This window comes from Mastigoproctus giganteus, chromosome 8 (assembly GCF_048544385.1).
Source record: "Mastigoproctus giganteus isolate SK-2022 chromosome 8, ASM4854438v1, whole genome shotgun sequence".
Lineage (NCBI taxonomy): Eukaryota > Metazoa > Arthropoda > Arachnida > Uropygi > Thelyphonidae > Mastigoproctus > Mastigoproctus giganteus.
In genome coordinates this window covers 224539738-224555129 of record NC_143582.1, presented here as the reverse complement: position 1 = coordinate 224555129, position 15392 = coordinate 224539738, and the positions used below count along the sequence as shown (strand labels likewise).

The 15392-nt window shown below is 37.6% G+C and overlaps 1 protein-coding gene across 1 annotated transcript in view; it reads left to right on the top strand.

Moving 5' to 3' along the window:
• LOC150082370 (uncharacterized) overlaps positions 1-14767 on the top strand; it is a 76095-nt gene extending 61328 nt beyond the window's left edge. The window contains exon 5 of the mRNA XM_090380526.1: positions 13468-14767. Within this exon, the coding sequence (XP_090236652.1) occupies positions 13468-13847 (380 nt within the window). The 3' untranslated portion in view covers positions 13848-14767. The remainder of the gene's footprint in view (positions 1-13467) is intronic.
• Positions 14768-15392: the final 625 nt, after the last annotated feature.

Here is a 15392-nt window from a genome sequence, read left to right as displayed (position 1 = left end):
ATACAATATTCATTAATATACAAAAAACGTTACAATGGAACATCAAATATTAGATAGGGATAGGGAAGCACATTAGCATTAGTAGAAGCATATGATGCAAGAAAGCAAGCTTATGCAGCATCAGCCAAAAAAAAAAAAAAAAAACCACTTCCACTTCACCCCTCTGTTTGTTCAAAATACCTGTCCAGCTGAGCCTTAAATTTATTTAGGCTATCAACTTCCACAACAAGGGATGGAAGTCTGTTCCACCAACCAACTACCTGCTGGCTAAAGGCAAATTTCCGCACATCTATCCTACATCTGTCTTTCCTCAATTTGAATTTATGCCCTCTCAGGTGATTATTCTGAGCAAGAGGAAGAATCCCATCAGCATTGAGCATGCTCAAACCATTCAAAGCTTTATACACCTCTATCAGATCACCTCGCCGGTGCCTTGTCTCCAGACACTGTAATTTGCAAAACTTAAGCCTTTCTTCGTAAGAGCAACCCTTTGTTCCATTCACTAATCTTGTTGCCCTTCTCTGTACTCATTCTAGCAGCTCTACATCATTTCTTGAAATGAGGCCTCCAGACCTGTATACAGTACTCAAGGTGTGGCCTGACCATTGCCTTATACAAGGGAATAATCACCTCCTTATCCCTGCTAGAAAAATTCCTGTATATCATTGACAAGACACCATGAGCTACTCTTGCAGCCCGTCTGCACTGCTCGGGGTTGGTGAACGTTGTGGAGTCAGTTGTCAATAATTAATTGCATTTGTAGTGATGTAATTGCCTCGCCCTCTTCTCTCATTGGCTTGAATAAATAATCACTAGGAGGAAAACTTTTTTAATGTATAGATAGATATATGTTCAAGGCTTCTGTGATTAATATTTTAAAGGTATACCTTAATTCGATTCAGTTGTATTCGCTCTTTGTGAGATATCTACCCAATTAATAGAGACCATGTAGTACCTTAAGCAGTTGTAATTTCCTTTCCTGAAATTATTACCCATTCCTTTGCTTTTAACTACTGCTACCTTTCTCTTCATTGTCCACCTTAGAACTCTGTGATCACTTCCTGCTACTGGTTCCTGTACTGCCACCTGTATTATTTTGTCTGGTTAATAGGTAATGATTAGGGCTATAATATTCTTTTCCATAGTACATTCCCTGATATGTTGATACAAATAACAATAATCTAGCTGATTTAAAAATTTTGTCCCCCGTGTAGCGTTTCCTTCCCATTTGCTTCAATCAATTAGAGGCAAATTAAAATCACCCATAATAAGACATTCAACCTTACTTGCCCATTCCGTTTGCACTTAGAGGCTTTCATCATAATCTTCACAATCACCTGGCCTGTAGATTACCCCCACTCTCATTATACCTTTGCTTCCAACTATCTCACACCATATAGATTCTATACTAGCGTACGAAGCACTTGAATCTGGGAAAGCTTTCGTCACGCTCAGGCATGCTTTTGATAAGAAGCATGACCCCATCACACCTTTCTATCTGCCCTATCCTTCCTAAATACATTGTACATACCGTACCGAAACTCATCATCCCCTATCTCTGGATGGCAGCACATTTCCGTAAGCCCTATTATATCGGCATTACTTGTCCTAACCAGCCATTTGAATTCATTCATTTTATTGATGACACTGACATTACTGTACAGTCGGTCCTCGTATAACACGTGTTTACATTACACGAATTCGATCATACACGATTTATAAATAGGGGAACGTTATCTTATATAACTCGAACCGAATTCGCTTATGCACGATTCGCCTTTGTGTTTACAAGAAATGGCAGTCGAACGAGGAATCACCCCAACCGAACGCAACACGATAGGGATGAAGAAGATTCTGAAAATGTATTTATGTGTTTTATATCAGTGAAGGGGAAACACATTTCATCATAATAACGTAAAAACCAACACAATTCCAGCTATCGATATAATCGCAAATGCAATTAGATGGAGTTTACTACCAGTTTATAACAGATTCCACTAGCAGAAACGAAACTGGAAATTGTTTTTATTGTTTTATGGTAGTAACCCCCAGAAATGTGCTTTAGTAAAATGTGGGGTGTTAATAGTGTATCTCGGCCTTTACGGTGTTGTTTATTCATTTGCTATACGCGAGCAGCTTTGTTTGTGTGTATCAAGCGTGCCTCCTCGTTTTGTAATTGCGCTTTATTCCCTAAAAAATAGTAAAATACTTAAAAGGTGTGAAAAGGAAGCGTCCTGGCGAAGACACTACAGATTCAGAGAGAGAGAAAAAAAAAGCAATATCGATAAACAGAGGGGGACTGGGTCAAAAATTCTTACCCGGGAAAATTTATAGTGGCCTCATACTACGGTTTATGGCCAAAATCACACCGGCCTCCGTCCCACCGGGATTTCCCGGGTAAGGCTTATGGCCAGTCCGCCTCTGTTGATAGAGAAAAAAATATGAAATTGTGAAACGCTTTGAGCAAAATGAAAGACCATGTGATATTGCACGTGCTACAGACCTAAATGAGGCAACGCCGAGAATTACAAAGAATGCGGGGAAAATAAAAACAACTTTCATAGCAGGAACAACTCAGTGTAATTAAAATCCATTAGATTAAGACACAAGAATTGGAAGAGATGGAACGGCTGTCATCTCTTTGGATAGAAAATCAAACAAAAAAACAAGTTTGCTTAAGATAGAAGCAAAAGCATTAGCAATATTTTATTACGTAATAGTCATTACGTATTATAAAATACGTAAGTATTTTATTACGACTATTTTATTTAATATAATAATTTTTTTACGAATAACATATGTATTTTATTCGTAAAAAATACTTTTTTAGTATTAAAAAATACTAAAAATACTTTATTATAATATAATAAATAATAAAAAATATTTATTATTTATTATATTATAATAAAAATATATATTACATTTTTATTACGTATTTTAATCGTTATAAAATACGTAAGTATTTTATAACGATTAAAATTACCCGATTATTTATTGTGTTTGGTAATGTTTTGGTTCCAAATGTGTGTTCAATCTTGGGTGGTCGGCACCTAACCCCACTTTTCCCATAGGGCCTGTTGTTTATATTGCACGATTTTGCATTGCACGAGGTTTTCTAGGAACACAACTATCGTGCTATACGAGGACAGACTGTATAAACAATTAAGATAGTGTCCTTGTATAGTTAACTACTCTGACACACCCCTTGAAGTTATTTAAGCTTGCTAATATGATCTGTTGCAGTAAAAAACAAGAACTCTTGAGGTATGTGCAAGCGTTACTTTGACCGGTATTATCAGATAAATGCATATCTACATTGTCCTTGTTCCCCTCCCCCCAAACTAACAGTTTCCCTGAACCTTTAAGGTATTCTCAATAATATTGGCAAAAACCCTTGCACCACCTTTGTTTAAATGTATCCTGTCTTTACAAAAGATTCCTTCTACCTACAAGTGTGGGCCAAGCTGATAAAAATTTCTCTCCAAAGTCTTGAGTTAATCCACAAGGCTTTCAGCATATAATCTCTCCTATCGTGTCTGGGCAGAATTGCAGATACATGTACATTGTGACCTAACTCGCTGCATTTCTTCGTTATGGTCCTATAAGAGACCTGTCTGACCAATCTGACTTAGCTCTGACATAGTCACAAAGGAACTAGATGCAAAAAATAATTTTGTTATATACTTTTATTTTGGCAAAGCATTTGACACTGTTTCCCCAGAGTGATATACAGGAATTTTTCTAGAGGGTGGAGGAGGTGATTATCCTTTGTATAAGGCAGTTGTCTGGCCACACCTTGAATGCTGTATACAGGTCTGGAGGCCTCATTTTAAGAAGGATGTAGAACTGTTGGAATGAGTACAGAGAAGGGCAACAAGACTAGCGAATGGAACAAGGGGTTACTCTTACGAAGGAAGGCTTAAGTTTTGCAAATTACAATGTCTGGAGACTAGGCACCTGCGAGGTTATCTGATTGAGGTGTATAAAGCCTTGAATGGTTTGAGCATGCTCAATGCTGATGAGATTCATTCCTCTTGCTCAGAATGATCGCCTGAGAGGGCATAAATTCAATTTTAGAAAAGACAGTTGTAGGATAGATGCGCGAAAGTTTGCCTTTAGTCCAGGTGGTTGATTGCTGGAACAGACTTTCATCTGTCGTTGTAGAAGTTGATAGCTTAAACAGATTCAAGGCAGCATTATACAAACATTTGGAGCAAGTGGATGGGTAAAATGAGAAGGGCATGTGTGCGTGCGTGTGGGTGTGTGGCTGATGCTAATGTATGAAGCATTGGGCTGCAGCTCTTTTAAAAATCATGTCATGTGGCTCTAATATGTCATAGAAACATAAGTTTGCCTCTGTCTGCTTGCATCTCCAAATTCAGATTCTGTATGGTCTTTGGGCAAAATGGAGGCAGTGAGTTGTCTCAAGGATTGTTTGCTCTTATCGTCAGTAATTTTCACCTACCTTCTTGTTTCTTTGGGGGGTCATTGTCAACTTCAGAATGTTAATTCCTGAAAAATAGCGCACACATAGATGTTTTCTCCAGATGTCTAATCATTCCCTTATGAAACTCTGTTAGCTCTTTCATTGTGCTTATTGTTCAGCATACAAATCTTAAATAATATTTGGGCTAACCAGTGATCACCTTTATAGGCTAAAATATTTGTCTATTTCCTAGTCATTTTCCTGCAGTTGAAAGGAAGAGTTGCCCTTGAATTTTTGTAGGATAGTGGTACAGTAAAATTTTGTTATGTTAAAGTTATAGTAATAATGGAGGCATTTGATGCAAGAAAGCAAGAGTATGAGCTTATAATAGCATCAGCAAAAAAAAAAAAAAAACCTTTACACATCCATTCCCTCTAAAAGTTTGTCCAGATCCTTCTTAAATTTATTTAAGCTATCAACTTCCACAACAACAGATGGAAGTTTGTTCTGCTGGCCAAAGCGAAATTACTGCACAACTATTCTACAACTGTCTTTCCTCAATTTGAATTTATGTCCCTTCGGGTAATTAATCTGGACAAGAGAAAGAATCCCGTCGGCATTGAGCTTGCTCAAACTATTCAAGGCCTTATACACCAAAATGAGATCATCTCACAGGTGCCTAGTCTTCAGCTGCTGAAATTTGCAGAACTTAAGCCTTTCTTGATAAGAGGACCCCTTAATTCCCCTCACCAATCCATTCTCTGTACACACTCAAGCAACTCTATATCATTCCTAAAATGAGGCCTCCGAACCTGTATGCAGTACTCAAGGCATGGTCTGACCCTTGCCTTATACAAAGGGATAATCACCTTTTCTCTACTAGCAAAATTCTTGTATATCATTGACAATACCCGATGACCTGCTCTGGCAGCCTGTCTGCATTGCTCAGAAAACTTCATATCTGACTGCACAATTACTCCCAGATATTTTTAATTTTCTACCAGCCTAAGTGTAGTACTACACATTTGTTTTTTTTTTTTTTTTTTTTTTTTTTTATGTGAACTCCAAACACAAGAGGTATTAGAACCTATAGTACTTAGTACCGTGCTTGGGTTGGAGGTTGAGAAGACGAAAGAAGATATTTGTTGACATTGGACTTGAACTTCTGTAGAATGTAATTTTCAGGAAATATGTATGAAGGAAGGTTGTTCCAGAAAATGGCAGATGAATGAATAAATGAGGAAGATGAAAATTTGGTTCTGTGGGTTTGAAGTTGGACAGTAAATGGATGTTGGCTGGTGGCGGCACGTGTTCGGACTGTTTTGAAAGAGAGAGCAGGAATTATAGAAGCCAATTCAGAAGAACAGTGCCCATGGAAGTATCTGTAGAAGAGGCATGCAGCAGAAACAGTACATCTATGAGAGAGCGAGTGGAGAGACTCTGTTAGAGATGAATCATTAATTAACCTAACTGCCCTCTTCTGAATGGAATCAAGAAGCCTGAGAGAGGTTTTTGAGGCACCACCCCAGATGTGGGAACAATATTCCATGGCAGGGCGGATTTGCGATTTGTAAAGAGTGAGCAGCTGTTTGGAAGAAAAGTAACGCCGAGAGCGAAAGAGAAAACCAAGTTTTTTAGATGCGGAGGAAGCAATATTTGTAATGTGCTTGTGCCAAGAGAGATTAGAAGTCAGGGTAATCCCCAAAAGAGATATATCATTTTGCCTAGAAATCGGAGTGTCACTAAAGATAAGCATAGGAGCAGAAGAATCCTTTTTGCGAGATATAAGACAAGACTGAGTTTTAGAAGGGTTGAAATCAACTAAGTTGTCTTTGCCCCACTGGAGAATTACCTGAAGATCGGCATTTAAGGAATTGGTAGCAGATTTTCGAGAAGTTGAAGCTGATTGAGCAGGACAAGGTTTCTCAAAATGGAAAGTGGAATGCAATGTGCTATCATCGGCAAAACTATGGATAGGATTTCCAGTCAATGGAAGAAGGTCATTAATATACAAGAGGAAAAGAGTGGGGGAAATAACTGAACCTTGGGGGACACTGGCATTAGTGGAGAAGTTAGAAGACAGAGAGCCATCTACCATCACCCTCAGTGAGCGATCAGAGAGAAAACTGGATAACCAATTACTAAAAACAGTTGGCAAACCATAAGATGGAACTTGTTTAGAAGACCTTTATGCCAAACACGATCGAAAGCCTTTGAGATGTCAAGAGCAACTACTTGTGTTTCCCCAAACCTTTCCATTGAATTAGTCCATAAATGGGTAACATAAGCCAGAATATCACCAGTGGATCGACACTGACGGAATCCATACTGGCGATCGTTGATCAGACGGAAGGTTTCTAGGTAGTTTAAGAGTTGGCGGTTAATTGATTTCTCCATTACTTTAGAAAGAGTAGAAGTAATTTCAATGGGACGATAATTGGATGGGAGGGATTTGTCATCCTTTTTAGGAACTGGCTGGATATGAGCAAATTTCCAAGCAGAAGGGAAAACAGCTTTGGAATAAGAAAGTGAAAAAGGGCAGCAAAGTATAGGAGTAAGTTCGAGAGCACAGGTTTTGAGAACAAGTGAAGAAATACCATCAGGACCTGGAGCTTTCTTAACATCAAGATTCATCAAAATCCTTCTGATATCCTTTTGACGGAAGACCACAGGAGGCACTGAATGGAGTGTGTTGGGAATGGTGGGAGGTGTTCTACCAAGATCATTAATACATGAGCTGGAAGAAAAATGGGATGCTAGCATGTCAGCTTTATCCTTGGCTGAAGTGACAACAGAACCATCTGGTTTGGACAGAGGTAGGAGCAGAGATGGGCAAAAGTTGCGGCCAATAGCTTTGGCAAGAGACCAGAATACTCGGCTACCATTAGGGCAAGAAGCAAGTTTTCTACTCTTAGCCTGTTCAAACTCTAGTTTGGACTGATTAATAATTGCTTTACAATTGTTGCGAGCTTTGTGTAGGCAGAAAATGAAACTGAAGAATTAGAAACAAGCCAATTACGATATGCAACATTCTTCTCTTGAACAGCCTTAGCACATTTCTTGGAAAAACAAGGTTTAGATAAAGGACGAGATTTTAAAGTGGAGTGTGGGATAAAGGATTCCATTCCTGCAAGTATAATTTTGCTGACACAATCTGAGCAAACGTTGACATCAGAAGTTTTGAAACAGTAATCCGACCAAGGAAAAGAAGAAAAGAAGTCTCGTAGGTCATCCCATTTTGCATTCTTGTAATGCCAAACAACACGAGGTTGGGAATAGCCATGAGATAAAGGTTCCATTGGAGAAGAGACAATCACCAAGTTGTGATCTGAAGTGCCTAAAGGACCTCTCACTTCGACCGTGTACTTAGAAGGGTTGTTTGTGAGAAAAAGATCAAGTGTATTGGCTGTGTGATTAGGATTGTCCAGTATTCTTGTAGATAAATGAACAATCTGTGCTAGGTCATTAGTAATTGCAAAAGCCTCAGCATCTCGACCTGCTGGGTCGGTGTGACTAGAAAACGGAAGCCAGCTGGAGTTGTGTACATTAAAATCACCAAGGAAAATTACTTCACTGTTAGGAAAGTTGGACTGGAGAAAGTCAAGTTGCAAAGAGAGGAAGTCAAAGAGCTCCAAGTGATTAGTGGAGATGGGAGAACAGTAGAGACAACAGATGAATTTGACACAATGAGGTAGAGAGATTTTAAGCCAGAGAAGATCAAAGAGAGGAGATTCCAAATTGCCAAGTCTCTGACAGGGAATATCAGAACGGACATATGCACAAGTACCACCTTTGAGGCGAAAGGAATCATACAGCGAATAATTTGGGCATCTGAGATGAGCAGTAGTTGAATCAACCGATAACTGAGATTCTGTCAGAAAAAGTACATGGGGTTTGGCAGACTGCAGGTGGAAATGGACATCGTTGAGATTAGAATTGAGACCACGTATATTTGTGAAATGAATTAGGAAGTATAAGTTTCTCTAGGGTTATTTTTACCCATATGCAGTACTTTGCATTTGTCAATGTTAAACTTCAGTTGCCGCTTCTCAGCCCATCTGCCCAAATTTTATAGATCCTGTTACAGCAGTACCCTATCATTAACAAACCTGCCAACCTTTGCATTATCTGCAAAGTTTGACATTAAGCCTGATATGCCTTCATAAATATCATTGATAAATATAAAAAACAACAGTGGGCCCAACACCGAACCCTGGGGGACTCCACTAATAACATTAGTCGATGAAGAGTAGTGTCTATTGATTACCACTCTGTCTTCTCCCACTCAACTACCCTTTTATCCATTGTAGCCACTTACCCTTAATACTATACTGCTCCAATTTGTACAGTACTCTTCCATGCACAAGTGCCAAAAGCTTTCCTGAAAATAAAGTATATGACATCAAAATTATTTTTGCATCCAGTTCCTTTGTAACCACATCATAATATCCAATCATATTTCTTAAACAAGATCTTCCCTTAAACCCATGCTGTGTTTCAATTATTACAGCAGTCTTGTCTAGATGATCCTGCAATGCATCTTTAACCAGTGACTCCATTAATTCCCCAGAACAGAAGTTAAACTAACAGGTCTGTAATTAGGCATATCACCCTTTGATCCCACTTTGTGAATTGGGGACACATTTGCACATCTCCAGTCCATGGGGACTTCCCCTGAGTCTTAGGATGCTCTCATAATTCTATAATTATTGAACTTAAACATAAGAAATGCACCTGGGGTGGATGGGATCTATCCAGTTATGTTAAAGGAGGCAGTAAAGGAAGTAAGCAAACCCTTAGCTATCTAAGGGTTTGCTTACCTCCTTTGCCGCCTCTTTTAATATAACTTGATAGATCCCATCTACCCCAAGTGCATTTCTTATGTTTAACTTTAACAATTTCTCCTCCACTTTGCTCTCGGTTATTACAGAATCATTAAGCACCCTGTTACAGTTTGATAAACTTCCGTCATTTTCTTTCCTTAATAACTCCTCATCTGTAAATGTAGCTGCAAAACACTCATTCAGATTATTAGCTATCTGAGCAGGATCATCAATGGTCAAACCATCGATATTAAGCATACCAATCTGATTCATCTCCTTCCTTCTTGAGTTTATATAAGTAAAGAAGTCCTTGCTGTTTTTCTTAGCATTCTTTGCCAAAGATTTCTTGTAATCTGCCTTCCCTTGCCTAATCTCTTTTGTAACTTGATTACAGACTAGCTTATATCTGCCATAGGCTTCTGTGTCGCCTGATAGTTTATATGCATCCCATACTGTACAAATCGCAAATCCGCCCTACCATGGAATATTGTTCCCACATCTGGGGCGGTGCCCCGAAAAGCTCTCTCAGGCTTCTAAATTCCATTCAGAAGAGGGCAGTTAGGTTAATTACTGACTCCTCTCTAACAGAGTCTCTCCACTCACTGGCTCATAGACGTACTGTTTCTACTGCTTGCCTTTTCTACAGATAATTCCATGGACAATGTTCTTCTGAATTGGCTTCTATAATTCCCGCTCTCTCTTTCAAAACAGTCCGAACACGTGCCACCGCCAGCCAACATCCATTTACTGTCCAACTTCAAACTCACAGAACCAACTTTTCATCTTCCTCGTTTATTCATTGAACTGCCGTTTTCTGGAACAACCTTCCTTCGTACATATTTCCTGAAAATTACATTCTACAGAAGTTCAAGTTTAATGTCAACAAATATCTTCTTTCGTCTTCACAATCTCCAACCCAAGCACGGTACTGAGTACTATAGGTTCTAATACCTCTCGTGTTTGGGGTTTTCATAAAAAAAAATACATTTTTCTTCTCTGCCACGAGTCTCATTAGTTCGTCTGACATCCATTTAAGCATTGAACAATATTTCTTAATCGGTATGAAAAGCCTAGTAGCTTCCACAATTAGTTCTCGAATGCTTCCCAGTTAGAATATGCTGTTGGTAACATCATCAGTTGGTCCCACTGTACAGAATTTAAAAACTGTCTGAAACTACTGTAGTCACCTTTACGGAAGCAAAAACCCTTCCCTTTACCTCTGATGGTAATTATATCTTTAAGTAAATCCCACATCAGTACACTGTGATTAATGCCACCTTTAGTTTAGTTTTTTTTTAGTTCCTTTATCTGCAAATTCTTAATGCATGAATAATCACTGCTGATAACCAAATGAAGTGTATTACACTCTGGTTGCCTCTCGAACATGCTGCTGCAGAAATCAACCATCCAATAAATCCACAAAAGTCTTGCTAGTGTGCGAGTGACCAACCCACAAGTTCCAGTCAGTGTCTGGGAAGTTAAAATCCCCCCATTATAATGCAGTCTGATTTACTGGCCCATTCTATTTCTCTTTACAATCGTTCATTATAGTCATTAGGCCTATAACACACTCCTACTCTCACTTTTGCTTTCCCAGTGCTTATGTCACACTAAACTGACCCAACATTGCACTGTCCATCTATGTCAACTGGATGCACTTCCTTAGATTTTGTTTTTCTTAATTAACAGCATAACACCTCCTCCCTTCCTATCCTTTCTGTACACATTGTACTCCCCAAATTCCAGTTCTGCACTGTCTTTGATGTCTTGACCAGCACTTCAAATTCATCAAATTTATTTACTGTACTTCTTAGCATTGGTGTACATGCAAGTATACATGCACCTATTCTTATTCTTAGTTACCCTAACACAGCCCATGTATTTATTTGTTTCATGATGACTCCCACCATTCCCTGAACTCCCCAGCAGTGCAAGAATCACTTTTACCTCAGTCTGCAGCTGCTATTAACCTTTCAGTCTGTGAATCTACCCAATCTAGCAGTTTTCCAATCCACATAACACTGCCTTCATAGCATCAGCAAACACTCTTGCACCCCTTCTATTTAAGCATATCCCATCCCTTTAGAAGTAGTCTGCTGTTAACAAACACAGACCACACTGAGAAAAATTCTACCCCATGAGCCTTGCACAATCTCTCCAGGGCCAAATTGATTGACAAGGCTCTCATCATGTATGCCCTCCTATCATGTCTGGGCAGAATTGCAGACACTTTCAAATTTAACCCTAACTCACGACTTTTTTTTCCGTATTGACCTGTACTTGTTAACTAAATCTGCAGGTCTCTTACTCTTTATGTCATTACTGCCAATGTGTACAACAATATTGCCCTTAAAAGATGATATCTACAACAACGTCATCAACTTTTGCCCCTGGCAGACATACCCTGGTCCTATTCCACCTATCCTTTTTACACAATATATTACCTGTCTCCCTGACAATAGAGTCACTGACAATAACTAACTCTTGTGGGACCAGTGCTTTCTGTCTTGGAGATTGCCACTCTTTTGCCTGATGCACAAGATTGAGCTCTGGAGTTGGGCAGCTGAGAGCTTGATGGGTCTCCCATTTTAATACCTTCAGGGGCATCTACTTGATCCTTCAGACTCTCATAAGTGCCCATCAGAATGCTGAGTTGGCATCTAATTCCTTGACACTCTCTACACCTAGCATACACAAAGACATCCCTTGGCTAGATCATGTCCTGTTCCAGAGTTCTTCAAACATTTCACAAGTTGCACATATTTTTAGGCTGTGATGCGTTGGAGAATCGCCCCCTTGGTACTTTCCCGAGTCACAGCACTCCTGCTACTTTGTGCCCGTTGCTCTGCTGCTCTAGTCTGGGGCATGATATTGAATTAACAATGAAAATTAATAAGATTAATAAATTTAATTAATTAATTATCAATACTACACTATCTAATAGATTCCTAAATGTGGTGATATGTTTTATGCTATCTAGTTTTACGTTAGAGCTACCTATTTACCACAATTAAAAATTTGAATTCCCTACCACTCTCTGTTCGAAAACAGTGGCTGCAAGATTTGAACGAAACAACGGTTTTGCATATATTAAGTAAAAAAAAAAATTTAGTAACCTACAAAAACTCAAAAGTAAAAATAACGAGCGTAACTAGAACTATAAAGCTACTTGTAAAGTACAATATAATATGACAATTAAGTAAATAAAAATAGCAAAACTGATTTTTTTTTTTTTTTTTTTTTTTTTTTTTGGAGCTTGTAATTCATGGCTGAAACTCGTTGAAACATTAAGCACCCCAAGTTTCGTGTTACAGTAAAAGTTTTGTATAACCAAACACCAGAGAAATGAAATATTCAGTATGACAAAATGATTTTCCATTCCCTGCCAATTTACTGTTTATCTCTATTTAAAAATGTTTCATTTTGGCAAATAGCATTGTAATGAAATTATCAGTTTAGTGCAATAAAAATTATATGGCTACAAAAAATGTGATCTTTATAATAAAATTTTTGAAAAGGAAATCCTAAAACAATACAACATACACTTTTGATCTCTGATCTTTAGCATCTGGCAGTGCTACAGCAGCAGTGCGTAGCACACACTTCTTGATTAGACCGGGGTTCGAGCCCGTCACCACCAAATACGGAGGATGCGGAAAGATCAGGGAATGACCACCGTATATCCTGGAGCAATATGGTCTTAGTTGCTAATGCTCCTAAAAAAAAAACAAATAACAAAATAACAGTGCTGCAGCTTTTGTTCAAGATTAATGGCTTTTAGCTCTCTACCTTCAAGTCTCATTTGAGTAATTTTGAAAGTGAGTTTACATATTTAGGGAATTGTCCTGGTAGATGAGGTGTCAGCATTAAAATTATGTTTCTAGTTTTTTGTGAAGTTTGGTTTACATCTTATCTGACAACTGCATGGAAGAGGTTGCAGTTTCATGTTTTTATTTATTTATTATTTTTTTTTTTTTGAGACAGAAGTAATAAAAGTTGTTTCATTGAACTGTAAAGAGTGCAAAATTTTTTGAATTTTTCAATTTTCCATTAAAAAAAATATAAAATTGCATTTTAATGTTTTTTCTAATTATTTGGTAATATATAACTTATAGTTTGCCTTTTTTTGTTGTTGTTTTTACTGCATTTAACTATATTATGCTGTATTTAAAAAATTAATTTTTCTTTTGTAAAATTTATTTTCTTTTGCTTGAACAGATCCTGATGGAAAATGGAATCCACACAAAATAGAGCTTACCCTCTGGACACATTATTTAGCTAAAGAGTTAAAACCTGACCTTCTAGAAGGACTACCTCGTACAACAGACACCGAAGATAATCCTGCTACACCAAATGGAAAGACAGAAAACCACCCTGATGAAAATGACAATGAGGATGACAGTAGCAAAGCTGATGCTGAGGCACAATTAGATACAGACAACAGTGATGGAAAAAAGGCATTATCAAGCTCTGGAGAAAATGGTGAGAATTCAAACCAAGAATTGGCTCAAGGAGAGCGAGAAGAAAGTGAAAACTCCAACAGTGCAGATCTGGAAGATGAATCTGAAGAACCAGACAGTAAAAAACCACGCATTTAGCTTGGCATCACTTTACTGTCGTACTGCCTGTGTTCTTAATGCATATCCACCACTTTGTCAGTTTTTATTGTGGAGGATAAAGATTTGTGTAAAAAAAAAAAGAAAAAAAAAGAAAAAATGTTAAGAGATTCCTTCTATTTTTCTATCTTGTTCATCCTCATTTTCAGTGCAGATCCTTGCTGTGTAAAGGACTGTGCCATTGCCCAAGTGGTGTTTTTTTTTTTTTTTTATATATGTACATATTTATATACATATGTATGTATATATATATATACACACACATCTCAGTAGTAGATTATTTTTGTTTTCTTTTACATGAGCAGATATTAGTGCAGATAGGTGGAAAAAATGACCAAACGGGCAGATCTTTTTTTTTTTGTTGTTGTTGTTAATGGAGAGTTTGTGGATTAGTGGGTGTTGTATAATTAAACATCACACTGCTCCTATGATACATTCCTTCCTGCAATGTTTGATGTATTCCTTGACAATGGCACATTCCTTGGAAAACTCTCAGCTTTAGTCTGTGGGCATTTGGTTTTGTGTATGTGTGTCTTTGTTGTATGTTGGTTTGGGTAAGATTTCTTTTAGAAGTTAGGGAATTAAGGGTTAGGGGAATTTTTCCACAAGAAATATTGCACAACAGCAGAAGCTTACCTCGATTTTTAAAAATTGACTCTTTGGCTCATGAAGTGTCCTTTATTTAGTTTAGACCTCGGCGCTTAGTCGAAGAATTTTCTTTTGAGAAATTTCTTCGCTTGCAGTATTTTAGCTTTTCATGTTTGGATGCCAACTGGTAAATTTTAATACAGAGAAACTGTACTGGATTCAGGACTACATGTCATTCCTGTCTGGTTGGTCATTATTTTACACTCTTGTAGTTGAAGTTTTGGGAAGGCAATTAAAATATTACAGAAAAATCAGTGTGAGTTTGTTCTTTTATCATAATAATCACACCTCATTACTTGTTTATTTTTTTCATTTATGAAATATGAAACTACAAATGTTAAATGAAGTGAGAGAAATATTAGGAAATTGGATTTGTGAAATTGAAAACTTGCCATTTTAGTACTGTTGTTATGGTAACCTAAATTTGTACCTGCTAATTTTCATTCTTAAAAAGAAAATATAAGAGTGGAAATTCTGCAGTTACAATTCATGTATGTCAACTAGTAAATTGCCACCTGTGTTATAATATTACAATATACTAGATTATCTGGTTTTCAGAAAAATCAGGATATCTATGGCTCTCGAAAGTCAAGTTCAGATAACAAAAACAAACATGGAATCTATTACAGGGTTCTGCAGACAAGACACCTGCATTTCTCGGAAACTACATACCCTTTTGCTTTCTGCCTACCAACTCGCTTGCTCACTCAGTCCAATCATATTTCAGTCGTCCCTCAGTTTTATTATTGCATGGCTAATTTTAACATTATTCTGAGTTTTTTTTAATTTGAGTATATATATATCTGTCATGTTAAAACAGAAGGATTGTTCTTTTGCACAGGAACTTCAGCACAATAGTAAAAATACAGGGTTGTTAAA